This window comes from Cervus elaphus, chromosome 27, assembly GCF_910594005.1.
Source record: "Cervus elaphus chromosome 27, mCerEla1.1, whole genome shotgun sequence".
In the NCBI taxonomy this organism is placed as follows: domain Eukaryota; kingdom Metazoa; phylum Chordata; class Mammalia; order Artiodactyla; family Cervidae; genus Cervus; species Cervus elaphus.
The window spans coordinates 27021434-27048700 of NC_057841.1; the positions used below are offsets into that span (position 1 = coordinate 27021434).

Consider the following 27267-nt stretch of genomic DNA (forward strand, 5'->3'; position numbering starts at 1 on the left):
TTCCAGTGAGTTGGCTCTTCACATAAGGTGAAAGGGAAATAATTGGACTTATTTTTTTTTTCACCCCTGGGCATGAGTCTCTCAATTTTGGCTTTAAACTGAGTTGTCTGTTACTCCTGGCAAGTTCAGAGAGAAGATAAGCCTCTGGGTCTCCAAGTAGGTAAACACATTATTTATGTTTAGTTAGAGCAAAGATATGCTTAGTTTAAAAATGGGGCCAGGACCAGAGTCTCTAAACTAGAATTAGAAGGCATTGATAAAGCAAACAAAAAATAAATACATTTTTAAAAGTCACTTAAAATGAAGGATGCCTGACATTACGGATCCTGAAAGCCCACAGCTCATAAAACACTTTGAAGTAGTAAAAAGAGTAAGTGAGCCCATTAAGGAAAAGGCAGTCTTCAATAAGCGGCCTTGAACAGGCACACATCTTAGAATGAGGTCCTCATTTTTAAATTAGCTTTCTGTAGAACTGAAGATGATCACATTGTTTTCTGTTTTGTTTTTTTTTTTTTCTTTAGTGGTGGTGTTGCTAAACACCCTAACTACACAACATTTTACTCGACAGTGTTCAAGAAGCTTTAGAAAGATTAATGCAACCTTACTTAGATGGACTCAGCAGGCAGGCAGAACTGTATCTCTCTGTCCTCCCAAACCACCAGGACAAAAAGGATGGAGGGCAGGACCCAGCATTTTACTGCGGCTCTGGATGAGCCGCTGGACAGGTGCTGGAATGTTCTAACATGCTGTTCACTGGTTTACACACAGGACTGTGTCCCATCGTTCCCTTTGCAAAAGCCCACGAAAAGCAAGGGAAGAGGAAAGAAAATCATAGTTCATTTGTATAGTTTAGGGTCCTGAAAATTAAATGCCATTCATCACCTTGCTGATTTTGTGCTAAAATTTAAAAAACTGCTTATCTAGCCTCCTGCATAGTGCTGGGTTAAAATAAATGGAGCAAATCCCATCAAAGAGAAGTTCTGAAGTAAAGATAAGGCTGAATTCATGAAGAAATATTCTGTGCGGTTTTATTTTTCACTTTGCGTAAATGCCCCTTCTTTAATAATTGAATGATGTTTGTACCTGAAGCTATAGTTTAGGACAGTTGGCAAAATTTAAAAGATTAAAATTAAGTTTGCTTCTATACATCATATTTCTCCCACATTTCTAGGCAAATTGAAGTATACTAGCTAGCAGCTCAAATATGTTTGACCCCCAAGTAACTGGAATAAATGAAATTCATTTTAAGTGAGTTTGAGACAAGAAAAGCTGAGAAAGTTATTTCTGAATGAACTGTACTGCAAGCTATTAAGTAAAAACATTCATAGTTCTCTTATGTACAAGATATCTGAATCACAGCAAAGATTATTTTTTATATATACCTCAGAGAAGCTCTGAAGACACAGTATTTTGAATAATACAACCGTATCTCTTAATTCTAACATTAAGGTAAGAGAGAAGAATTTTACTATGAAAGTATGCCAGACTTGTTTAGTCACAAAGGTGTGTCTGACTCTTTGCGACCCCATGGACTGCAGCACACCAGGCCTCCCTGTCCATCACCAACTCCTGGAGCTTGCCCAAACTCATGTCCATCAAGTCGGTGATGCCATCCAACCATCTCATCCTCTGTCGTCCCCTTCTCCCACGTTCAATCTTTCCCAGCATCAGGGTCTTTTCCAGTGAGTCAGCTTTTCACATCAGGTGACCAAAGTATTGTAGTTTCACCTTCAGCATCAGTCCTTCCAAGGAATATTCAGTGTTGATTTTCTTTTTTTTTTTTTTTTTTTTTTTTTTTTTTTTTTTTATTATTTTTTTTTTTCCAGTGGGTTTTGTCATACATTGATATGAATCAGCCATGGATTTACATGTATTCCCAATCCCGATCCCCCCTCCCACCTCCCTCTCCACCCGATTCCTCTGGGTCTTCCCAGTGCACCAGGCCGGAGCACTTGTCTCATGCATCCCACCTGGGCTGGTGATCTGTTTCACCATAGATAGTATACATACTGTTCTTTTGAAATATCCCACCCTCACATTCTCCCACAAAGTTCAAAAGTCTGTTCTGTATTTCTGTGTCTCTTTTTCTGTTCTGCATATAGGGTTATCGTTACCATCTTTCTAAATTCCATATATATGTGTTAGTGTGCTGTAATGTTCTTTATCTTTCTGGCTTACTTCACTCTGTATAATGGGCTCCAGCTTCATCCATCTCATTAGGACTGGTTCAAATGAATTCTTTTTAATGGCTGAGTAATATTCCATGGTGTATGTGTACCACAGCTTCCTTATCCATTCATCTGCTGATGGGCATCTAGGTTGCTTCCATGTCCTGGCTATTATAAACAGTGCTGCGATGAACATTGGGGTGCACGTGTCTCTTTCAGATCTGGTTTCCTCAGTGTGTATGCCCAGAAGTGGGATTGCTGGGTCATATGGCAGTTCTATTTCCAGTTTTTTAAGAAATCTCCACACTGTTTTCCATAGCGGCTGTACTAGTTTGCATTCCCACCAACAGTGTAAGAGGGTTCCCTTTTCTCCACACCCTCTCCAGCATTTATTGCTTGTAGACTTTTGGATAGCAGCCATCCTGACTGGCGTGTAATGGTACCTCATTGTGGTTTTGATTTGCATTTCTCTAATAATGAGTGATGTTGAGCATCTTTTCATGTATAGAAGAAGACGGCTTATGCTTGAGTATATAAGCTACAACCAACTTTACCCCAAAGATGACTTCATCTTTATCCAAATGAAATATAAAATTGGGCCAAATTTTGAAGTGTGTAAGTAAAAATAATGACTTAGTTGTTTTCCCTATTGGCCTCAAAAGGGAGAATTGTAAACACCTGAGAAAAAGAGTAAGGAATCAAAATGACAGAATATACAATCTTTAAAAAGAAGAGAGCCAGGTCAAAGTATAACTTTGATCTTTTTTTTAATTTTCTAGGATTAGGGGCAAGGGGTGTGTCTATTGTTACATTTTTCTGGATGACTTACAGTTGAAGGGATTCTTTTAACAAATACCAAATACTTTAATGCTGAATGCTGTTCAATCATAATGTAAAAGTTTTCAAATTCACGTTATGCAGAACCTACAGACAAGGTCAATTTGCCATCTCCCTAAGTGCCAAATGGTTACCATTGTTTTATTTCATTTACTAAATTACATATGTACATGTAATAGCCAATAACAAGAAATAAATATTCAGTACTATCTGCAAAAAAAAAAAAAGATACAAAACAACAGGCTAGACTGTTTACATGTATCTGAATAAAATGCATGTTAATTACTTTTAAAAAAAATTAAGTTTGAATTTTTGCCTATTAAACATCAGAAGATATATCTAAAAATATACACATTTAGTACTGGGCATGCCAAAAAAACCTTAATATTTAGCAGCCATTATAGTAAGTATTCATCAGGTAAACAGATTAAAAATGGAATATTTTTATTTGAAAATTTCTTAATTCTACTGTCACAGTCTTTCCTATTAAAATAAATAAGCGTCAGGGCTTCCCTGTTGGCTCAAATAATATAAAGAATTTACCTGGGTTCAATCACTGGGTCAGGAAGATCCTCCGGAGAAGGGAATGGCCACCCACTCCAATATTCTTGCCTGGAGCATCCCATGGACAGATGAGCCCAGTTGGGCTGCAGTCCATGGAGTCTCAAAGAGTCTGACATGACTGAGTGGCTGACATACATTATTAAAATGATATAGCCATCTTTCTTGTCTACCTTTTGTGTCTTAAATACCTAACAAAATTAACATATTGTGAAATACTGAGTGGGTAAGAGCTATTTGGGCTACCAGTTTCCCTCTACCTGTTCTAGACACCCATAAAAGAGCTCCCAGCAGTGTCTGACAGAGTAAGTCTGAAAATGATAATTCTTATGAGCAAACACATATGTTTGTGTTATATTACTTTTTGTCTTCTCTAGTTAAATACCTTCAGTTCCCCAAACTGAAGTGTTGAGATCTTCCGTCAACCTGTTTTTTCCTACCTGGATGTTGTTCGGCTTATGATGGTTCATAGCTGATCTCCTAGCAAGTCTTGACTGGTTCAGGCCCGAATGCCAGTTTAGCCTCCAAACTACAGTATTCCCACGTTCCCATGTTTAGGTCTCAGTTCCTGTACTTACCACTGTGTGAACTTGGACAAATCCCTAGGCAAACTCTGTGCCTCTATCTTTTCAATCTGTAAAATGAGGTTTAATCTTAAATTCATTGGGATGAGTGAATCAAGATAATATCACAGTCCATGAGCACAGTTCCTGGCATATAGTAAATGCCCAATCAGTATTACCTGATAATATAATATTTCTCTCATTTTTTAAAATTATCATCATTCCTTGTTGAAGGAATAATTAAGTACCAGCAGCTCAGCATTCTTGGCATTTATATACTTTTATCACTGCGGCCTATGATGGCACTAGATATCCCTGTCTACTTCATCTGTATATTAGGTCTCCTATTATGTATTCCTAATATTAATCATTCTCTATTGTTAGACTTAGTTATAATTAATTTTGAAGTGTTACCTGTTTCCCATACTAACCTGTAAGTTCAATAGAAGCAGATACCCAATCTGTATCATTCACTGTAACTGAAGTGTCTTGCACATTGTATGTACTCCATAAATATTTTAATAAATGTTTTAGCTAATTATAACTGTACAGTTCTTGCAGAGGTGCTAATGGTACATTACTTCCTCACTTTGTATAGATCATGTTTTAGATTTAAGTGTAAGGTTATACGTTTAGCCCTGTTAAATTAGCCTGCAGTGAAGTTGTCCATATCCTCCTGCTATTGATTTTACCCCTTGTTCAGGATTTTCCTTCCACCCTCACATCCTGTTCCTTGTTATCACCCAAACTGTTCAGTGTTTTATCAGCATACGTATGTGTCTCAGTTCAAACAGTGAACAGCATAAAGCTTAGGGCGAAACCCTGTGCCAATGCCTTCTAGAGACCTTTCCTCTTGTCGCACCGGTCCATTCATCAGTCTGGGATGTCGTTCTGTTAGATGTGAACCATCCACATGGTGCTGTCTTTTAGCAACTCCACTTTCTTTTGTCACCTGCTTTGTTCTATGTTTAGAAAACCACCACAATCTACCTTTTGGTTAGGAGTTCTTTCATAAAGCAAGTGAGATAAGTTTAGCATGAGTTGTCTCTTACCACTATTAACAAAGTTTTTAAGTGAACTTATAAATTAAAGATGTTTAATTTATAAAGTTTAATGACACTGACATCATAATGTAAACCGATTTGTCTGCTTCCATATTTAAATTTCCTTTTTCAATCAAAGAGAACTTCAGATAGAGTTTGCCTTCTCACATATGAAAACTTCTTTACAAGACAAGAATTTTAAATACAAAGATACACTTAATATAGCTCTCTAAATGCTAAACATATTGCATTACTTCCAAAAGTTTTCCTACCAGTAATCTAATACATATATTAAAGCGTTAAAAAGTATGCATCTTATGACATAGAAAATTGAATCCTTTCCTTTATCTCTACTTTCTTCCAAAACCCCAGTAAAACAATTGCAAGTGAATATTAAAAATTTAAATCTGCACAGACTCAGGAAAGGGATGAGAAATTCATCATATTTTTTCCCTTTTTATTGGAGTATGGTTTCGAAAACAGGCAGCCTAGTTATTCACTCCACTAAGGAGTCTAGAATTCTCTCAAAAATGGAGGAGTCAGAGAGGTAAAGAATTATAGATTCTGGCACTGAAATACCAGAAGCAAAGAATAGAAGAAAATGTTGAAGCAAACAGTTGATAATCTCAGAGAGATTTAAAAAAATAAAAGGTATTTCTTTGAAATTAGAAGTGAATGAATAAAAAAGAACAACAAACAAAATGCAACTCTTGGAATTTAAAAAATATACATGATTGTCAAAAAAATTTAAGAATTGGAAAGCCTTTTAGGAAATTGCTCAGAAGCATTAAAAATTTAGGCAAATAATGGAAAATGAAATAGTTTTTTTTTTTTTGAAAGATCAATTTAGGAGAGCCAACATCTGGATGATTAAAGAGAAAGTAGAAAGGGAGAAATTATCAAAAATAATTTTTCCACAAAAGTGAAGAACCTGCATTACTATAATGAAAAAGCCCATAAAGTTATCAGGACAGTAAATGCACTTATGTCAATCACATCATCATGTAAGTTTAAGAACACATGAGATAAAGAGATAAATTTGAACAGTCCAGAGAGGGAGGAAAAATAAATTATGCATAAAGAATCAGAAAGCCAACAGATGTTAACCAGGAAAACCATTCTCAACACTAAAACATATGGGAGCCAAACTTGCAAACTTCTGAAGAAAATTTTATATCCAGCTAAATTATCAATGAAGCATGAGGGTAAAAGTAATTTAAAATACTTGGGGTCTATTTTATAAAGTATAGCCTTTCTCAGAAGGTTATTGGAGAATATTCTCCAGTGGAACAAGAACATAACCCAAGGAAAAAGTTACTCCAAGAAGAGAAAATACAAAATGGGAGAGAAGAATATAATGGATGATGCTATATCCTGTAGCATCTCACAATCCTCTTTCCAGATTGGAATAGAGAGATAGAGAGTACAGGGGGGAATATGGGACTGATGAATCCCTTGATGGATAATATGGAAAATAGTCCAAGAAGTTTTATATTTGTGTTAGAGACTTTGGGAAAAAGGAGAAATAGTGTCTGGGAACTCAAACACCACACAAAAAAAGAATTTTAACACTGAAGGAATAAAACTTCAGATACAAAAGTGTACTGATGCTCTACTGGTTGGCTCAATAGTGAACAGAATTATGTCATTCTGGTTTCTTGCAGAGGAGAGATAACCTGTTCAAAAGAGTAACTGAAGACTGTCTAGTAAAGGGACTGTTTATATAGATATGAGAAGGGCTGAGGAAATCAAAAAGAGATGGTGGAGCACCCTGGGACCAGCAAGTGAGAGAAGCCTGGAGGAGCAGTGGAAGGGAACTGTTAGCACAACGAGATGGGAACCAAAGCCCTGTACAAGAGGGTGTCTGATAGGATTCAGGAGCAGAGCGGCTCCCCGGCTGTCGTATGGCAGGAGAGAGTGCTAGGGGATAGATACCCTCATGCTTTCCTCCAAACTCCTGTCAGGGCCTCCTGTTGATGACTCCCTAGCAGTCAGAGAGCAGATGAACCCAACTGTTAAATTCATGGTGGTTATACACCCAGGAAGCAATGTTTAAGAGCGCATCTAGGGAGGGAAGTTGAGAATATTCAGTACACCAGCAAAAAACATGTGTTGTTATAATTTCTTATTGTAAGGCAAATTCTAGTCTAAGCTATATGATGCTTACCTGATCTTATTTAACCAAACCCTGGGAATCCTAGTCAGATGTCTTTGGATATGAGGACTGTTTCATATCCAGTGTAGAATGGACTCAGTGTGATGTTCACCTACACAGGCACATGTCCCGTGTATCTTCACATGACTGCCTCTTCTTTATCATTCTGTTTCTTGGCTAATGGGCTTATGTATTTTTCTCAGAAAGATTTACCCTCCTGAATACCCATCTCCAATAATTCTTTTATGTAACTCTATTTAATTTTATTTTTTAATGGACATCACTCTCTGAACTTAGTATTATAACATATATATATTTTTATTTCTTCCTCTTGTCTAGTCTCTTTCCCACCTCACACCTCTATACGTCTCTGGAGGGCAGGAATCAGGTGATCTGTCTTCACCTGCTTGCTGAATGTGTAGCCCAGGGAATAGAAGGGATTCAATAGGACATTGTTTAAATAATTCACCAGGAAATAAAATGGCTGTATAAGATTTTGTCCTGGACTGTACCTATGAGATAATAAAAAGGGGCCTGTTGAATATGACACAAGTCTCTCACTCAGGAGACTGAAGAGACAGATGAAAGTGTCGTTTATCAAAATCAAGAATTGAGGAGGTGGAGCATATTATGGCTGGAAAATTAGGAGCTGGGGGAAGATAAGATACTCAGTGGGATGCACTTGTGGGGCATGCAGTTATTTATGTCCAGTAGGTAGTTGAAAATGTGGACCTGGGAAGAGATCTTAATTATAGGATTTAGATTTAGAGGCCTTTGGTATAAAGGGGTAGATGAACTCATAAATGGAATGAAATCTTGCAAGGAAATTATGCAGAGAAATGAGCAGGAGAATAAAAATGGAAGGGAAAAAGAAGCTGAGCTATACTGATGCTACCAAAATTTATTGTGGAGTAGGGTAAAGTACACGACTGAAGTGGCTTAGCAGCAGCAGCAGCAGCAGGGTAAAGTAATCCAATATTGTAAGGAAAATGCTACCACTACTTTTCAAATTCAAGTATGTTCAGGAACACTAATGAGCTTAATTGTCTGTATTTTTGAGAAGTTGGAGGACTCCTAAAAATTACTGACTCCTTGAATAATTAGTTTTTCATACTAAATGGAAAGAAAATTAGAAACTTTAAATTTGAAGATAAATATGTCAACAATTATATTTCTCTTCTTCTTATATACCCTCCACCCACAGTCAACATAGTGCATCAGATCTCTATATTTGTATAACACTATACATGGTAAATCAAAAGCAGTATTATCAAGTAAAGTTAACAAAAGAATATTTTACTTACTTGTACACGTAACACTAACATGTAGTCAGACATCAGTGATGTGTTTTAAATTCATCCCTAGATTATTTTTAGATCATTTCATATTGTCTCATACATGTTTCCTTTAAAATTTAATTTCACATTAAAAGCATTATCACTCAGTGATGCAGGCATCACCACTTTGATGGCTTTCTCATTACCTTAGTTTGACTATTTCATGATGAATATACTTGAAATATCAAAATAGATAGGTAATTCTTACACCCAGTTTAAATTAAATTATAATAACCTGTAAGTTTTTATCCTAGTATGTTTGGAAATTAAGATCTCAATTATATGGCTCATTCAAGATATACAATTCAGATGGAATTATGTTTACTATCTGATTGAACATAATGTTCTTCAATAGTAGCTGTGAAGGAATCTATTATGTTGATGGCATTCAGAAGGGATTTTTCTTTGTTCTGCTCATTCGACCATGTTAGCACACCTGTTTCTAATTTTGAAACCACCTATGATTACCTCCCAACATCAGTGTTGAAATAACATCATTAGTCAAGTTTTTGTACTTACTCAAAAAGAAATATGAAAAAATAAAAATTTCTGCCATGGCCAAGTTTTCTTTTTTAAAAAAGCTTTCATTGTACTTTTCAAATCTCTTTTTCCCATTGAGCCTAATTATCTTAATCCAGTAGTAATACCTCCCACAACTATACTTAGAACATTTAGGGTCACTGACATCTGGGATAAATAAATTGTATCTGAGAGATCATTTTTCAAGTACTTTGGTCTGAGATTTGTTGGTTTATGTTTTTGTAGCTGTTTGTGACAGTGTATTCAACCATAGTTTTAACATAAATTGAAGTCTAACCTTGTACTTTGGGAAAACTTATATCCACAGAAATGAAAAGAAAGTCAGTTTGTTTCTCTTAATTTATCTTTTAAAATGACATGTGCTATTTTTTATTTGATCTAAAATGTTACAATCAAAAACAGCATTAAAACTCATGAGTTTATTTTAGCATTAAGTAATAATATATATTTCCAGGCTCCTCTGTCCATGGGATTTCCCAGGCAAGAATCTACTATTAGATGTGGACAAAATAAAATAAAAACATAGACATCTTATCAGGCTAAAATTAAGTAACAGAATCTAGTTAAATCCTTTTAAAAACTTGCTTTATGTATCAAATTTGATCACATTGTCGATTAAATAATACACCTCTCCAAGCTGCCTAACAACCTACTCTAGGTAGCCATTATGCAGATATTAGCCTTAATCTTCTGATATCACCATGCTAATATGATTCTTATGTAGTAGCTAATGGTTAACTGCTCTAAAAAAAAAAACTTAACTGACCTCCATTGTGCTTCTCAAAGTCTAATTGCTAAAAATATTTATTCTGAATGGAATAGGAAATGGCAGCCCACTCCAGTATTCTTGCCTGGAGGATTCCATGAACAGATAAGCCTGGCAGGTTCCATGGGGTTGCAAAGAGTCAGACACACGACTGAGCACCCACGCTCGCGCACACACACACACATCTGTCCTGAATTTTTATCAAAACTGTAGTGTTTTTTGTTCTGAATTTTTATTTCATCTGAAATATTTTTATAGCATATTCTAGCATAGCTGTAGGGTTTAGAATCTTGTTTTGGAGAAATTTCTAATTTTTTGAATTGTTTTGGTATTTTTTTAGACCTCATCTTCAGTGGGATATTTGGTTCAAGGTCTTTGATCTCTAGCAATCTGAGAACTAAAGAACTAATTTATATACTCAGTTAAAGTCTTTATTCTCTTCTAGGATATCTTTTACTTTCTATTTGCTTTCCATGCATTTTTCATAAAGATAATTGTATACAGTAGCAGAGATACAAGAATTGCAGATAAATAGGCCCAACTTCTTTTGTTTAAAGGTGTCTAGGGGATATGCTTGTGTGCTAAGCTGCTTTAATCCTGTCTGACGCTTTGTGACCCTATGGGCTGTAGCCCGCCAGGCTCCTCTGTCCGTGGGATTCTCCAGGCAAGAATACTGGAGTGGGTCACCATGCCTTTGTCCAGGGGATCTACCCGACCCAAGGATCAAACCCTCGTCTTTGATGTTTCCCGCATTGGCAGATAGATTTTTTCCTTTACCACTGGCGCTGACTGGGAAGCCCTGTCTAGGGGATAGACTAGAAATTCAGAGAAAAGATACTTTGTCAATGTGTAATTTAGATGAGTGAGGAAAATACCATCCTTTTTCTTCCTTTTGATGAAAGGCATACCTAAGTCTGCTTTACCTACATAAAAGTTTGATTTCACACAAAGTTTTTTATAAAGTACTGCTGCTGCTGCTAAGTCACTTCAGTCATGTCCGACTCTGTGTGACCCCATGGACGGCAGCCCACCAGGCTCCTCCATCCATGGGATTCTCCAGACAAGAGTACTGAAGTGGGGTGCCATTGCCTTCTCCGGATTATAAAGTACTAGAAAGCAAATTTTATTTTGTCATTCATCATTAGATATATATGTAAAAATTTTGGAAAAAAGATTAAAAATTCAATGACAGACCATCATCAGAGACTGTAACACAGACAATAGTTACAGGTAAGAAGCTTTCTCTATATCAGTGCACATATGGGGCAATTTAGGTAACTCAGACTATTACACTGGTAAGATTTATTTTTTCAGCTTAAATTATGACCAGAGTATAGAATGCCTGAGAAGTGACAAAAGATGTGGCTGGAAAGATTGTTCTCAAACTCTGAAAGGCTTTAGATGCCAGGAGCTTTGGGTTTTGTGCTATAGGAAATAAGAAATCTCAGGAGATTTTAAAGAAAGATCAACATGATAAGTGATTTTTAAAAGATACATTTGAGGAGATGTGGACAGGAAGTGAAGGGGCAAACACCAGTCAGAAGGTTATCACAGTAGTCCAGAGGAGGGATTTTGTGGCTCTGTATTATGTATTAGCAACAAGTGTTTCTCAGATGTGTGCCAGTGAGGGTCATTTCCAAGATGGAGCTGAGAGGGCTTGGGTATTATTTAACAAAGAAACCTGTGTAAGAGAAGAAAAAAAATCTTAGCATGGTGTAGTAAATAGAACAAGAAACATTGATAATAGAATAGATATTATTTTGTTTTTTAATTAAAAATTTTTGCAAGGGGTCTCTGGAGGAAAGAGAAAATAAATTAATTTCAAAGTATTAAATGGTGTAACTGAATTCTAAGAAATTCAGGCACGAACCTAAGAGGGAAGGCAGAAGTTGGAAGTGAGAATTTAAAAGTAACAGTTACATTACATAGGTAATATCAGAAACCACATACGCCACAGAATCACCAGATAGAGTATTGTCACTCTCTTACCAAAAGGGAATATTGTATTAAAGAAGATTAAGAAAAAAAATAATTTAAGGAAGTTGTTATTTAAATCAAAAGAGCTCAGTTGCAAATAAAAGGATTTTGTAAAAAATGTTTTGAATTGTTCTAAGCGTAGATTGTTAAAAATAACTAAAGATGAACACTGAGGTGAAACCAAGATACCATGACTAAAATAAAATCTTTCTTATTCACAGACTTTATTACAATTTAATGTGAAATATACCAGTTTGGTACTGCTTGGTTAAAACTGAAAGAATTTTCTGAGGTGAAAAATATTATGCTATACATAATGAAAACTAATGACCAAAACTGTTATATCTGCAATCAGATTTTATGACCTCAAAGGAATATTACTTTTAAATTTTCATTTTGATCATGTTAACAACAGAACTCAAAATTAAGTATTAGAAGCCTATAGAAAAAAGACATCTATTTTTTTTATTTAATATTTTTGGTCTGTAACTAAATAGCGTGTGTTACATTTAAGATTGCAGTTTAAAAGTGTTAATTCTCAACCCTTGTAATTATAAAATGTTATGACCATCAGGAAGAATTTGAGAGTAGATAGCTTTGCGGTGTAGTAGGTTACTTCTTGCCAGCCATGTATCTTTGCATATCAGGTTAAGGACTGTATTTTTTCTGTATTTTTCTTTAAGTCAATAGTTCTCAAGCATATATTGTTCATAAAATCATGTCTGTGTGTGTGTGTGTGTGTGTAAATATTACCACAGTTTGTTAACATAACCTGTCTGGGAACACTTTATTAAAACTCTTGGTGAAAGTTCTCCTGCTATGACTTTGGTTTCTCAAGTTGGAAACAAAATCTATCTTCTCTATTATTTCAGATCTTATCATTATAGTAGTTAGATTTCATCAAAATATATCTTCCATTGTTACCTTTCCTAGTGGGTTTGGCAGCATCTTTGCAAAGAGCCGTCTTCTCAGTTTTCTGTGTTGGCATCTTGATCATTTGTGTGGCCAAGTGGAGACTCTGTGGATAATCTTAACTATATGAAAGGAGTTACTGCCTGAGTGTTATTATATACATGAGCGTGTGTGTGTGTGTGTGTTTTGATGACATCATAAATCACTTCTTATCATCGTAAGATAAGATAAGTAGTAAGCACATTTACATTAAGTGCAGACTGTTTTGCCTTAGCAAGAAAGCAGTTTAAATTAGAACTCTGGTTTTCTCAGATCTTTTACGAATTTCACTGCAAATTCTCATCTACATGTGCGTAGTTCTGAAACACTTGCTATGAAGTGGAAGAAGAGACACTTTTATAAGGTAAAGAGGTTTTCCAACAGTTTATACATGAAATAAATTGCACTCCCTTGCATCATCCATAATTGAAGAGCAAAGAAAATTTAGAGCAGTAACTTAAGTAAAAATGCTACTATCATACAGACTACAAAGACCTTGTAAAGACAGGAGAAATCAAGTAACAATCTTATAGGAAGTTCAAGTAAATTGATGCCTAAATGATATACATTTTTGCAGTGATAAACTTTTTGAGGTCTATGCAATTTTTTTTCCTTAAAAAAACTCATCACTTGTACCTAGATTATCTCAATGATGAACTAAAAGTATAATTTCATGTTGATGCAAAATACCTTTCATCTCCAATTGCTATAAAAATGTAAGGTAAAGGAAAACAGAAGAAAAGTATCCAGATTACTGAATCAAGCAGAAAGCTTTTTGCCGTTTGCTGATAATATTTATAGGCAGAGAAAAGTTAATGAAAATATGCAGCATATTTAACAGATAGTAGAGAGTATAAACTCTAAGAAAAATTTAAGTTCTTGGGATATATAAATGCAATGTTGTTGAAACCTACGGTCAAAACTTGAGTAGGTCAACTTAAAGTTGAATCAGTCAAATTTAATTTTTAAAAACACATGTCTATATAAGATACCTGTGTAAAGGATTCCTTTGGCATTTGAAGTGAGTTAGGAATTCAATCTATATTGTCCACATACCAGATCAGGTTCAGCAAACTCAAGTTTGTCCTGTCCAGTTTCTATAGATACAGTACAAAGGATACAGGCCAATCTTCCCAGTGTGTGAATGAGAGGATCATGAGCAAGCAATACCTACTGTTCTAAATAATTTCCAGTCTTGCTCTCCATCTATAAGTAATCACCTGTCCTAGTCTAAGCCCAATTTTTCAAATTTGAATTGCATATTTATATACATAAAGCAGATGTCTATTGATAAGACCAGACCCTAATTATAGAAATCTCCATAAGTGTTTCATCTGTTGTATATTTTTAATCAAAAGAAATCTGAATCAAAACAATTCTGCATTGTCTCGTACAACACAGGCAATGCTGGTGGTCACTTTATCATGTTGATGCATCATTTTTATGGAATTTTTAAGAAAATTTGAACTATGTCCTGTAAAATCTGGGACAGGATTTTTCAGGTTTCTGATGAATAAAATGTGTTTTATCCCTAGATATGCAGTCTTGTAGGATATTAATATATTCCTCTTTTGAAAATAATCTTCATAGCAACCTAGGGGGCAAGCTGTCAGCTTTGAGAACTTCAGGAGCTAATGATTATTAAAAGTTGCTTATAAAGATAAAATGTGACTCCAGGGGATATTTATTTTTTATGTCATTAAAATCTATGCTTCTTTGAAACCAATAATAGTAATCACTCATTTGAAAAACATGAATTAACTTTATATTAAACTTTTGCCCAAAATATACTGCTGAACAGATTCTATTAGGATTTTGATACTTTATATTTCTTAACATATAGTGGACTACCAAAACATTAATAGTGAAAGTCTGTGTTTGAATACAAATGACTCCCTACAAGGCCTATTTTGATTATTCATGGAATTAATTATCTGCCTGCTCAGTACAGTTCCTGTGGTTTGGAATAACAGTTAATATTGAAAAGACTGAGACACATTTAAAAAGTAGCATGTTTAATAATTCAAACTAATTCCATCACACAAAGAATCAGAGGGAAAATATTGTGGGAGACAATGCCTTCTTCCTTCTCCCTTTCTAGTCATCTTTAAGAAACTCTTTTCCAATAGGTGTATTTTATTGTCATTTTCCAAACCCAGAAAAATAAATTGGGAATGTATCATAGGAGCCACTAATTTTTTTAAACTAGAAACTCCAATTTTACCACGTTGCCCAAGCTGTTTTCAATCAGGAAACTAGGAAGTTACCCTAATGGTGGAATTATTTGAGTGAAAGTGAAAATTGCTCAGTCGTGTCTGACTCTTTGCGACCCCGTGGATTGTACAGTCCGTGGAATTCTCCAGGCCAGAGTACTGGAGTGGGTAGCCGTTCCCTTCTCCAGGGGAATCTTCCCGACCCGGGGATCAAACCCAGGTCTCCTGCATTGCAGACTTGTTCTTTACCAGCTGAACCACTAGGGAAGCCCAGCCTTTACTCCAGAACCTCAAAGTTGCTTTGAAGTATAGAATATTTTGCCTTCTTTCAAAGTTGTAGTGGCTACATATCTCTACAGAAAAAATACTACACAGCCCAATGGTTTTCACTCTCCCAACAATTTCCAGTATTGTCAGCCATATGCACATTTTTATGCAAGGGATTCCCCAGAATCATTCCCCGAATTCTGCATGACTGAATCACCTAATGAACAACTCCTGGCCTCCCCTCCTCCCAGGCCCTTGCATCCAACATCCTACTTTGTTTCTGTGTGCTTGACTAATTTATCTAAAATAAAGGGAATTATGCAATGTTTATCTTTTGGTGATTGGCTTATTTCACTTAGCATTATATCCTCAAGATTCATTCATGTGGTAGGCTATGACAGGGTTTTCTTCTTTTCTTGAGACTGAATAATATTGCATTGTATTTATATACCACATTTTTTTAGCTATTCATCTGTCAGTGGACATTTAGGCTACTTCCTTCTCTTGGCTATTGTGAACAACTCTCTTCATGTAATTTTAAATTCAGTTAGAAATTGTAAATTGCTGTATCTCCAATCTGTCTCACATTGTTACTTTGCTTTCCTTTTTTTAGTTTTCAGCAAAGTTGTTGAAAATGTGCATATGTACTGATTTAATGTTGACTATATTTTTCTTGTTCAGTGCAGACATGTAGATAACAATAAGATAGTCCTGTTCAAGATGAAATAGTGTGGTGATTTGATAAATAATGAGATGCTATTGTCATTGCAGGATGAGTCTGCTCCAACAGACAAACAGTGTAAACCGGAGGCAGCCCAGGGCACTTACTCAACCTCAGCTGTTTCAGGCTCCCAGGAGGTGTTGTACATCAACGGAAATGGGACCTACAGTTACCATAGTTACAGAGGGCTCGGAGGGGGACTGCTAAATCTGAATGATGCATCTAGTAGTGGTGAGTCTTTATTACATATTATGTTTTTCTGTCAATTTGTGGGTATTAAATTCCCTAAACTTGAGAGAAAAAATGGAATGCAGTGTTATAAGCAATAGTCAGTGCCAATCTGCTGAAAACAAGACCATTTAACACATGATGTCCACCTGCCTACAAGTACATCTCCCTGTTCCGTTGCTGTTTCTACGTATATGTAGCTGCACTATTAAGGACCTGAACAATTGCTGTTTTAAACTCAAAAATCTCAACTAGAGAAATAGCAATTTTTTTAAACCAAATAGTCACACATTCTTTCCTTGAAGCTGTAATGTACTACTCGTCAAAAATAATGACACATTTTCTCAATGTTCAAAGAAGAGGTTTTTAATTTGGAAAATTTGAGGTACCGGTAGCTTTATTGATTTATTGAAACATACACAGTTTTTTTAAGTAAGAAGATACAAACTGAAACAACACAGAGAAACAAACCATGGATCTCTAGCCAAAAGCTTGTTGATGACAATGGTGGGTTCCACCAGCAGTGGTAAATTTTTAGGAATTTCTTGAGCTTATATACCAGAATAAATTCCACATGTGTAATGTAAAGTCATACATCTATTAGGAATACTGTACATGGGTGACTTTCCTATCACTGGGTTGTAGGAAAAGTTTTCCTAAACTATAAAATCCAATTTTATAAACTGTAAAACTACCTAAAATCCAGGGGAAAATATGTTCCATCATATACACACACACAACAAAATGTATAAAGTAAAAATTAAATGATAAACTGCAAAATTACTAGCTACCTATACTACAAAGAGTTAGGCCAATACATGAAGGTCTTCTAAAAAGAAATACTCAAAACTACATATTTAATAAATAAGACTATAAATATGAACATGCACTTTTCATAGAAAGCACTGCAAATGACCTTAAATCCAGGTATAGCTACTCAAACTCACTCACTTCCAGTAAGAGAGATGCAGCTTCTATCTTTCAGATTAACAAAAGCCCAAATACTTACAGAATATTTCTTTGACTAGGCTGTGGGAAATGAGTAGATCTGCCTGTAGAAATGCAAAAACTTGGAGTAAACTTGACAATATCTGACAAAATTAAATATTCATTTGCCACTTGACCCAGAAATTTCTTTAGGAATCTCTTGTTAGCAGTTTATCTCAAAGACATACTGGCAAAAATACAAGACATATGCACTTGGCTATTTATTTGTTGCAGTGTTATTTATAAATGCACCAAAAAAGCTTACCAATAAAGATGTCTATCAAGAGATGGCTAGTCAATTCAATTATACTGCATCCACATAAGAAAGTTTATATATATTAAAAATTTATATATAAAATTTATATAGAGACTGGAATGGAAAACGAACAGAATAAAGAAGGGACTATAAGCCAGAATTATTCTCTGATTACAGTTGGTTGTGGTTTTTTCTTTTCTTTTTTTTCTTTTTTGGTAACTTTGAACATTTTATTTTGTATTGGGGTATAGCCAGTTAACAACATTGTGGTAGTTTCAGGCGAACAGTGAGGGGACTCAGCCATACATGTACATGGAAGAGAATGGAAACATGTATATGTATGAATGAGTACACTTGTTTTTCATACTTTATTTTTTAAGTTTAACTGAAACAATTTGCATAATTATGGAACAATATGATCTGAAGAATCCCTAGTATTGAAATAAAAATTATGCAAATGAACTTTATCTGTTTAATAAGTGGTTGACATAACCCCATAGAGAGGAACTTTTCCAAGGGATCTCAACAGTCATAATTTGATGCCACAGTGTGAAAGCTTATGATAAAACCTTAAACTATTTTCAGTAATCATCTTATTATTTTGGAAATGTTGTCTGTGTGTTATAGTTTAGAATGAGTTTGTAATTATGTTGGTGTCAGTGAAAGATGGAATTTTCAGCAGGAGGCAAAGTAGATACAGATGTGAAATCAATAAGTTGAAGCAAAAACTCCATAATTTTGTAGTTGAATTGGTAGTATCACTGAGAGCTCAGTGTAGTTTGGTTTTAAAAGAAAAACATACTTCCTATCTTTTCTGCTGAAAATGTGTGGAAACACACAAGGCTCAGGCTCTTTGGTCTGCCTTAGAATTAAAAGTCCTCTAAGGACAGAGTCACTGAACATTAGTCTGTATCAACTGACCTCCAGCTCAAAAGAGTGGTACCTGAAGTGGAAGAGAAAAAAAAGCAGCTTATTTTGAAACTTTTTGGGAAAAAGTTTCAAGTGTATATTCATCTTTTCAAAATCCAACTAGTGAGCCTTCTTAGTTGTTTTCAATGTTTATTTTTATTTGAACAACAAATCAGCAGGAAAGGGGAAGTCTAAGACCAGAAATGGAAAACATAAACAAAAGATAAGCCTTGTCTTAGCCTATAACGCAAGAAACAGTGATGTTCTTTTTAAATATTTTACATAGCAAGTAAAACCTGATAGGTAGCTCAGAACTTCACCACCAAATCAAAAAATTGGGGTGGGGGGAGGGAGTAGAGTCACTAAAGATAATAATGACATGATTTTTTGTCTTCTAGATTTAAAAAGATTGTTCATTTATGAAATTAATTTATTGAACTTTAATTAATAACACTAACTACCACTTCTGAATCATGATGGTGTTTCCATGTAGTCTCTGTTTAATCCTTATACAATCCTATGAGATATATTCTGCAATTTGGGGGAAATTTTTTATAAAACTGAACTTGCCCCCACTTGAAAATATCATGCCTAGGTACTACTTCCTTTTTTTCTAATGTGATTGAAACCTATTTTGTGAGGCTCAGAGAAGATGAGTGACTTGCCCCAAATCCCTCTTTAATAAGGGAAAGGAAGGGGCCAGGATTTGACAATCATTCTGACATCAGAGGCCACATTGTAAACCACTGAGCTGGCAATCTGTAATGGAATATAATGGAAGCAAGGAAGGAAGGAAGTGACAGCCCCTGGTAAACACTAATCTATTTTCTCTGGAAACTCTCCCAGCCTGGAAATTTCATATAAATGAATGAGTCACACAATATGTGGTCTTCTGTGTCTGGCTTCTTTCACTTAGATGCTGTTTTCAAGGTATACCTATGTTAGAGCATGTATCAATGCTTCATTTTTTATTGCCAAATGATGTTCCATTCTGTGGATATGTCATATTTTGTTTAGCAATATATCAATTGTTTAGTTCAGTTGATGGGCACTTGGTGTTTTCCACTTTGGGGTTACTATGAATAATGCTGTTATACACATTTACATAAAACATTGTATGTATATACATATATATATATATATATATATATATATATATGTTATCATTTATTTGGGGGAATACCTGAGAGTGGAATTGCTGATGCATACATGTGATCCATGTTTAACATTTTAAAGAAATTACAGACTGAACATGGGCTCTTTCAATTTTTAGAATGTCTCTCAAGAAGTCTTACAGTATTTACAATACAAACTTTGCACTTCTTTCATTAATTCTATTGCTAAGTATTTCCCTTTGTGATGCTATTATAGAAGGCATATTTTCCTTAAAACATTATTTTATATTTTTTCTATTATTTTGGAATAGTCTGTGAAGCAGTGACATTAATTCTTTAAGTATTTGATAGAATTTGATGATATCTGTGCCTGGGCTTTTCTGGAAGGATTTTGTTTCCTAAATCAATCTCTATTTACTTGTTAGAGGGCTACTTATGTTGTCTCTTTCTTCTTTAAACTGCAGTTAGATAGTTTGTAAGTTTGCAGGAGTTGATCCATTCACCAGAATTATCTAATTTATTGATACAAGTGTCATAGTCTTCTTTCACATACCTTTTTATTTTTGTAAGGTCAGTAGTGATGCTCCCAATGTCATTTCTGATTCAAGTTATCTAAGTGTTCTCTTTCTTCTTGGTGATTCTTGGTAAAGGTTTTGTCAGTTTTCTTGATCATTTCAAAGAGCAAACATTTTGTTTCATTGATTTTCTTTATGGCTTTTCTATTCTCTATTTCACTGATTTCAACTCCCCTATTTATTATTTCCTTCACTTTGCTTACATTAAATTTAGTTTGCTCTTTGTTTCCAATGTCTTAACCTGAAAAGTTAAGACATTTATTTGAAGGTTTTTTTTTAATCTTTTTGTGTATAGGCATTTGATAGTGAAAGTTAGTCATTCAGTCGTGTCTGACTCTGCAATCCCATGAACTGTAGCCTGACCAGTTCCTCTGTCCTTGGAATTCTCCAGGCAAGAGTACTGGAGTGGGTTACAGCTATAAATTTCCTTCTAGGCACTGCCTTATTCATATTACAGAAGTTTTGGTATGTTGTGTTTTTGCTTTCATTCACCTCAAAGTATGTTGTAATTTCCTGTATCATTTCTTCTTTGATCCATTGATTATTTACAAATATGCTGTTTAATTGCCATATAATTGTGAATTTCCCAAATTTCTTTCTGTTGATGACTTTGAAAAATTTCAATCCTTTCAAGTTTATTGAAGCTGGCTTAATGACCTGGATTATGGTCTATCCTGAGGAATGTTCCACATGTGCCTGAGAAGTATGTCTATTCTACCATAGATAGTAGGATATTTTGTAAATATGTAGTAGGCCTAGTTGGGTTACAGTGCTGAAATCTTCTATATTCTTGTTGAACATCTGCCTAGTTATTGCCAGTATTGAAAAAATGGTATTGAGATCTCCAACTACCGTCATTGAATTATTTATTTTTGCCTTCAATTCTGCCAGTTCTGTCTCATTCGTCAGTCAGTCATTATGTACATATATTGTTTATACTGCTTCCCAGGTGGCTCAGTGGTAAATTCTGCCTGCCAATGCAGGAGACGTGGGTTGGAAACCTGGGTGGGGAAGGAGGAGAAGGAAATGGCAACCCACTCCACTATTCTCGCCTGGGAAATCACATGGACAGAGGAGCCTGGTGGGCTACAGTCCATAGGGTCTCAAATGTTGGACACAACTCACACACACCTGCATTGCTTATATTATTATATCTTCCTGACAGACTGATGCTTTGTTGTTGTAAAATATTCCCCTTTTATCTAAAAGCTTTATAAAAGTCTATTTTGCCTAATATTAATTACTGATGTAATATCAGAAAAAGAGAATGGTAACTTAGATTATCATGGTGATACTAAAAATGAAGAGACGTGGCCAAAGCTTTGGACAAGGAAATGACATATAGAAGAATGTAGAGCAAACATTTCCTCTACTCAAACACAACCAAAATAATTTATCTTTACTCACTAAATGTCAAAATAATTGTGGGAGCCCAATGCCAAATGAAAACATGGGGCCTCGTGTTTAAGAATGAAGAATTGCAAGACGGTAACAGCACAGCATTAAATAAAGCATGAGACACTTTTGAGCACAATCCTGTGGGATTATATATTTCCTGTCCCATTTTGTTCCTTTGATTTATTCAGCAAGTTGGAGCAAGCATCATGTTTTCATAAAAAAGGCAGGGAGCTACTGGTAAAGAGAAAGATACTATATACAGTGAGGGAAAAGATTCAAGACACAAGTGAGAATATTTTTAGAGAGTTTTTTTGAGAAGAGAGAAAGAACTTTGGAGGAACTGCCAATCAAGGGTAAAACTTGAGAGGGAAATGAAAGGGGAAATGCTGCTATGGATTATTAATTAGCAAGACTCCAAAAGTTTTCTTGCCTTTCTACCCATTCTCCACAGAGAAATCAGGGTAATCTTTAAGGAAAGGAAAACCTGATCACATCACTTCAATATCTAAAACCCTTCTATAGGCTCTCATTGTTCTTAGAAAAATGATATTAGCTAGCTCTTCATGCCTCAGGATCCTCCCTCCTGAAGTTTTCTTTGATCATCTTTTACTCCCACATCTCTCATTTATTGCTCATTTTTTAAATCCTGAACTCTGCAGGTCTAGATCAGGTACAGTCATAACTCTAATAGCATCCTGAATTTGTCCCTTGAAGCATGTACCACAGAGCACATAAACATATACATACATGTTTAATTACAATATGCTGTTATTAAATCCCCAGTTGTATTGTTCAGTGATGGTAAAAAGCAACATAAGAAATCTGGTATTGGTTCCAAGTATGCAGCCATACAAGTGAGCAGTTGTTATCAGTTCAGTTCAGTTGCTCAGTCTTTTTCAACTCTTTGAAGCCCCAGGGACTGTTCTTATAGAAAGTAGTTGTATTAGAAAATGATTTCCATAAATTTGCCACTCGAATATAGATACTATGGTGCTATGATGAAGTTATCAGTTCAGTTCAGTTGCTCAGTCGTGTCTGCAACCCCATGGACTGCAGCACGCCAGGCCTCAACTCCCGTGCCATCAACACCCAGAACTTGTTCAAACTGATGTCCATCAAATCAATGATGCCATCCAACCATTTCATCCTCTGTCGTCCCCTTCTCCTCCTGCCTTCAATCTTTCCCAGCATCAGGGTCTTTTCAAATGAGTCAGTTCTTTGCATCAGGTGGCCACAGAATTGGAGCTTCAGCATCAGTCCTTGCAACAAATATTCAGGACTGATTTCCTTTAGAATTAACTGATTGGATCTCCTTGCAGTCCAAGGGACTCTCGAGTCTTCTCCAACACCACAGTTCAAAAGCATCGGCACTCAGCTTTCTTTATGGTCCAACTCTCACAGCCATACATGCCTACTGGAAAAACCATAGCTTTGACTAGATGGACCTTTGTTGGCAAAGTAATGTCTCTGCTTTTTAATATGCTGTCTAGGTTGGTCATAACTTTTCTTCCAAGGAGCAAGCATCTTTTCATTTCGGGGATGCAGTCACCATCTGCAGTAATTTTGGAGCCCAAGAAAATAAAGTCTGTCACTGTTTCCATTGTTTCCCCATTTATTTGCCATGAGGTGATCGGACCAGATGCCATGATCTTCATTTTTATTTGCATGCTGAGTTTTAAGCCAGTTTTTTCACTCTTCTCTTTCATGAAGAGGCTCTTTAGTTCCTCTTTTCTTTCTGCCATAAGGGTGGTGTCATCTGCATATATGTGGTTACTGATATTTCTCCTGGAAATCTTGATTCCAGTTTGTGCTTCACACAGCCTGGTATTTTGCAAGATGTACCCTGCATATAAGTTAAATACTCAGGGTGACAATATACAGCCTTTCCCAATTTGCAACCAGCCTGTTGTTCCATGTCCAGTTCTAACTGTTGCTTCTTGACCTGCATACAGATTTCTCAGAAGGCAGGTAAGGTGGTCTGGTATTCCCATCTCTTGAAGAATTTTCCAGTTTGTTGTGATCCACACAGTCAAAGGCTTTGGCTTAGTCAGTAAAGCAGAAGTAGGTTTTTTTCTGGAAGTCCCTTGCTTTTTCTGTGTTTGCAATTTTATCTCTGGTTCCTTTGCTTTTTCTAAATCCAGCTTGAACGACTAACTTGTCTTTAAGTCTCCCCACAAAAAAGCTTCACCACCATTGAATGATAAAAGCTAAACAGACTTGAGAAATAATTTGATATCTACCTCCTTATTATTTAGGGGCCATTAAGAAACAGGCCAGGAAAGATAGGTGACTTACTCAAGGTCATACATGTTGACTTTTGGGGTATTTAGTTAATGCATCTTTTAACTTTTTGTATAATGAGATAAAATTCTCTTTGAAAAGTGAAAGTGTTAATCATTCAGTTGTGTCGATTCTTTGCAACCTCAAGGACTGTAGTCTGCCAGTCTCCTCTGTCCATGGAATTCTCCAGTCAAGAATACTAGACTGGGTTGCCATGCCCTCCTCCAGTGGATCTTCCAAACCCAGAGATCGAACCCAGGTCTCCCTCATTGCAGACAGGTTCCTTACTGTATGAGCCACAGGGAAGCCCCTAAAGGCTCTTTAGAATATAGCAGAGAACAACTTTGAGCAATTCAGATTGTGTGTTACTGAGAAGAAACAAGAGTAGCAGAATAATCAGAATGGCCTGCAGGAAAAATGAGATGGCTTCCTTTGAGCCTTGGCCTTGGGCTGAGCATAATTGAGTGAGGGGAGCAAAGACTAGTCTAGACTTTAGACTTAAACAGCTTTAGACTTAAACCAAAAAGAGTTTCTCTAGCTCACATTTGACAAAGGTCTCTAGCTATGGTGACGATAGCAAAGCAAATGGTTGATTTCATGTTGTGAAGGAGCTTTAAATAACATTTCTTCTCAAAAAACACATTCTGCCTGTAGCCCTGATATTGGCTACTGCTGTTTTTATTTTGTTTAGTTTTTGCTTGTTTTAACCACAGGAGGGCACCAAGATTGATCAGACCTGCAAATGCCTTTATTTGGGGACTTTCTTCATAAATTCTGGGAACCCCATGCATTCTGACTTTTAAAATGGTATTATCTTTAGCTTGTTTTTTTCATATGTAAGACATCAGAATAGTCATTCCCTGTAACAGATTTGGAACTGTGGAGAAAGAAACTACATACATATACATAAATCTTGAGATCTAAAAAGGCGTAGCAGCAAATTAGCATTATATGAGATGCCAACATCATATCTGATGGCTGACAACTCCAGTTAATCTAAGTTTGAGAATACTTAATTTTAGAATTTGTAGAGATCCTCCAAAATGTATGGAAGGAAGCAACAACTTTCAAGAGACCAAGTTGAAGTAGCTATGCTGCTAAGTCACTGCAGTTGTGTCCGACTCTGTGCGACCCCGTAGATGGCAGCCCACCAGGCTCCCCCATCCCTGGGATTCTCCAGGCAAGAATACTGGAGTGGGTTGCCATTTTCTTCTCCAATGCATGAAAGTGAAAAGTGAAAGTGAAGATGCTCAGTCGTGTCCAACTCTTAGCGACCCCATGGACCGCAGCCTACCAGGCTCCTCCGTCCATGGGATTTTCCAGGCAAGAGTACTGGAGTGGGGTGCCATTGCCTTCTCCATGAAGTAGCTATACATCTGACTTAATTTATAAAGGAGAAGAAGACCATCACAATTCAAACCATTAAGGGAGAAACTGGGAGGTAATTTGAGTTGGTAGCATAAATGGATGGCAGAGTTTGAAAGAGACACAATATTTGCAAAACCTGTATTGGAATGTAAATACTCTATCAGTTCAGTCAGTCAGTTCAGTCGCTCAGTCGTGTCTGACTCTTTGCGACCCCATGAATCGCAGCACGCCAGGCCTCCCTGTCCATCACCAACTCCCAGAGTTTACTCAAACTCATGCCCATCAAGTCGGTGATGCCATCCAGCCATCTTATCCTCTGTCGTCCCCTTCTGCTCCTGCCCCCAATCCCTCCCAGCATCAGGGTCTTTTCCAATGAGTCAACTCTTTGCATCAGGTGGCCAAAGTATTGGAGTTTCAGCTTTAGCATCAGTCCTTCCAATGAACAGGACTGATCTCCTTTAGAATGGACTGGGTGGATCTCCTTGCAGTCCAAGGGACTCTCAAGAGTCTTCTCCAACACCACAGTTCAAAAGCATCAATTCTTTGGCACTCAACTTTCTTCACAGTCCAACTCTTACATCCATACATGACCACTGGAAAAACCATAGCCTTGACCAGACGGACCTTTGTTGGCAAAGTAGTGTCTCTGCTTTTTAATATGCTGTCTAGGTTGGTCATAACTTTCCTTCCAAGGAGTAAGCGTCTTTTAATTTCATGGCTACAATAGTGTTGAATTAGTCTCTTCTGTACAATGCAGTGAACCAGCTGTATGTGTACATATATCCCCTCCATCTTGGACCTCCCGCCCATCTAGGTCATCGCAGCTCCAAGCTGAGCTCCCTGTTTCTATACAGCAAGTCCCCAGTAGGTTAGGTACCTGTTTTAGCCATGGTAGAGTTTATGTATCAATCCAGTCTTCCAATTCAAATGTATTAGGAACATAAGCCCTACAGATTATATACTATGTTCAAGAAGAATGTAAAGGCAAAAGAATGAAAAGGATATTTTTAACAACATTTAGATTTCATTTAACAAGTATTTTTGGATTCTCATGTTCAATTCACTGTATTAAGTGTTTTTTTTTTGGCTTGGACTGCTATAACAAGAATTCCATAGACTGAGTAGCTTAAACAACAAACATTTATTTCTCATAGTTCTGCAGGCTGTGAAGTCCAGGCTTAAGGTGCTGGCACGTTTGTTGTCTGGTAAGAGCCTGCTTTCTGGTCCACAGAGGACCATCTTTTCACTGTTCCTCTTTCACACAGTGGAGGGATGAGGGAGCTCTCTGAAATCTTTTCTTTATAAGGGCACCAATTCCATTCATGAGGCCTCTATCCTCATGACCTAATCAGCTCCCAAAGGCCCCACCATCTACTACCATCACTTGTGATTTCAGCAAGTGAATTTGGCAGGGAGGGGAATGCAAACATGTCATCTATAGCAGGTACATTAAGAGAAAAAAGAGTTGAATAAGGCAGAATCTCTGACGTTAAGATAAAAAAATAAAGCATTCCTCTTCCTTGTGTCTGAATGTCAAAATCCTTTAATTCATTTTTATAGAAACGCATTTCTATTATGGTGAAATTCACATAATATTAACTATTTTTAAATTAATTTTTATTGAACTATAGTTGCTTTACAATATTGTGTTAGCTTCTGTTGTAAAGCAAAGTGAACCAGCCACACATATACATACGTCCTGTCCCTTTTGGACTTCCTTCTGATTCAGGTCACTTCGGTGCTTTATGTTCTCATTAGTTATCTATTTTATACTTGGTACCAATAGTGTGTACTTGTCAATCCCAATCTCTCAATTCCTCCTGCCCCGCCATTCCCTTTAGCCCTTGCTATCCATGTATTTATTTTCTACCCCTGTGTCTCTATTTCTGTTTTGTAGATAAGATCATCTATACCATTTTTCTAGGTTCCACATGTATACATCAGTATACGATATTTGCTTTCCTCTTTCTGACTGACTTCTCCCTGTATGACACTCTCTAGGTCAATCCATGTTTCTGCAAATGACCCAAGTTTAAATCGTACTTCCTCTGT

At 36.2% G+C, this 27267-nt stretch overlaps 1 protein-coding gene across 7 annotated transcripts in view; it reads left to right on the forward strand.

Annotated features, from left to right (window-relative positions):
• The window catches only part of NOL4 (nucleolar protein 4), a 452815-nt gene that overhangs the window by 359409 nt on the left and 66139 nt on the right, over window positions 1-27267 (forward strand). For all 7 annotated transcript variants that reach the window (XM_043889495.1, XM_043889501.1, XM_043889496.1 and 4 more), the window contains one exon: window positions 16150-16330. In XM_043889495.1, the coding sequence (XP_043745430.1) occupies window positions 16150-16330 (181 nt within the window). The remainder of the gene's footprint in view (window positions 1-16149; window positions 16331-27267) is intronic.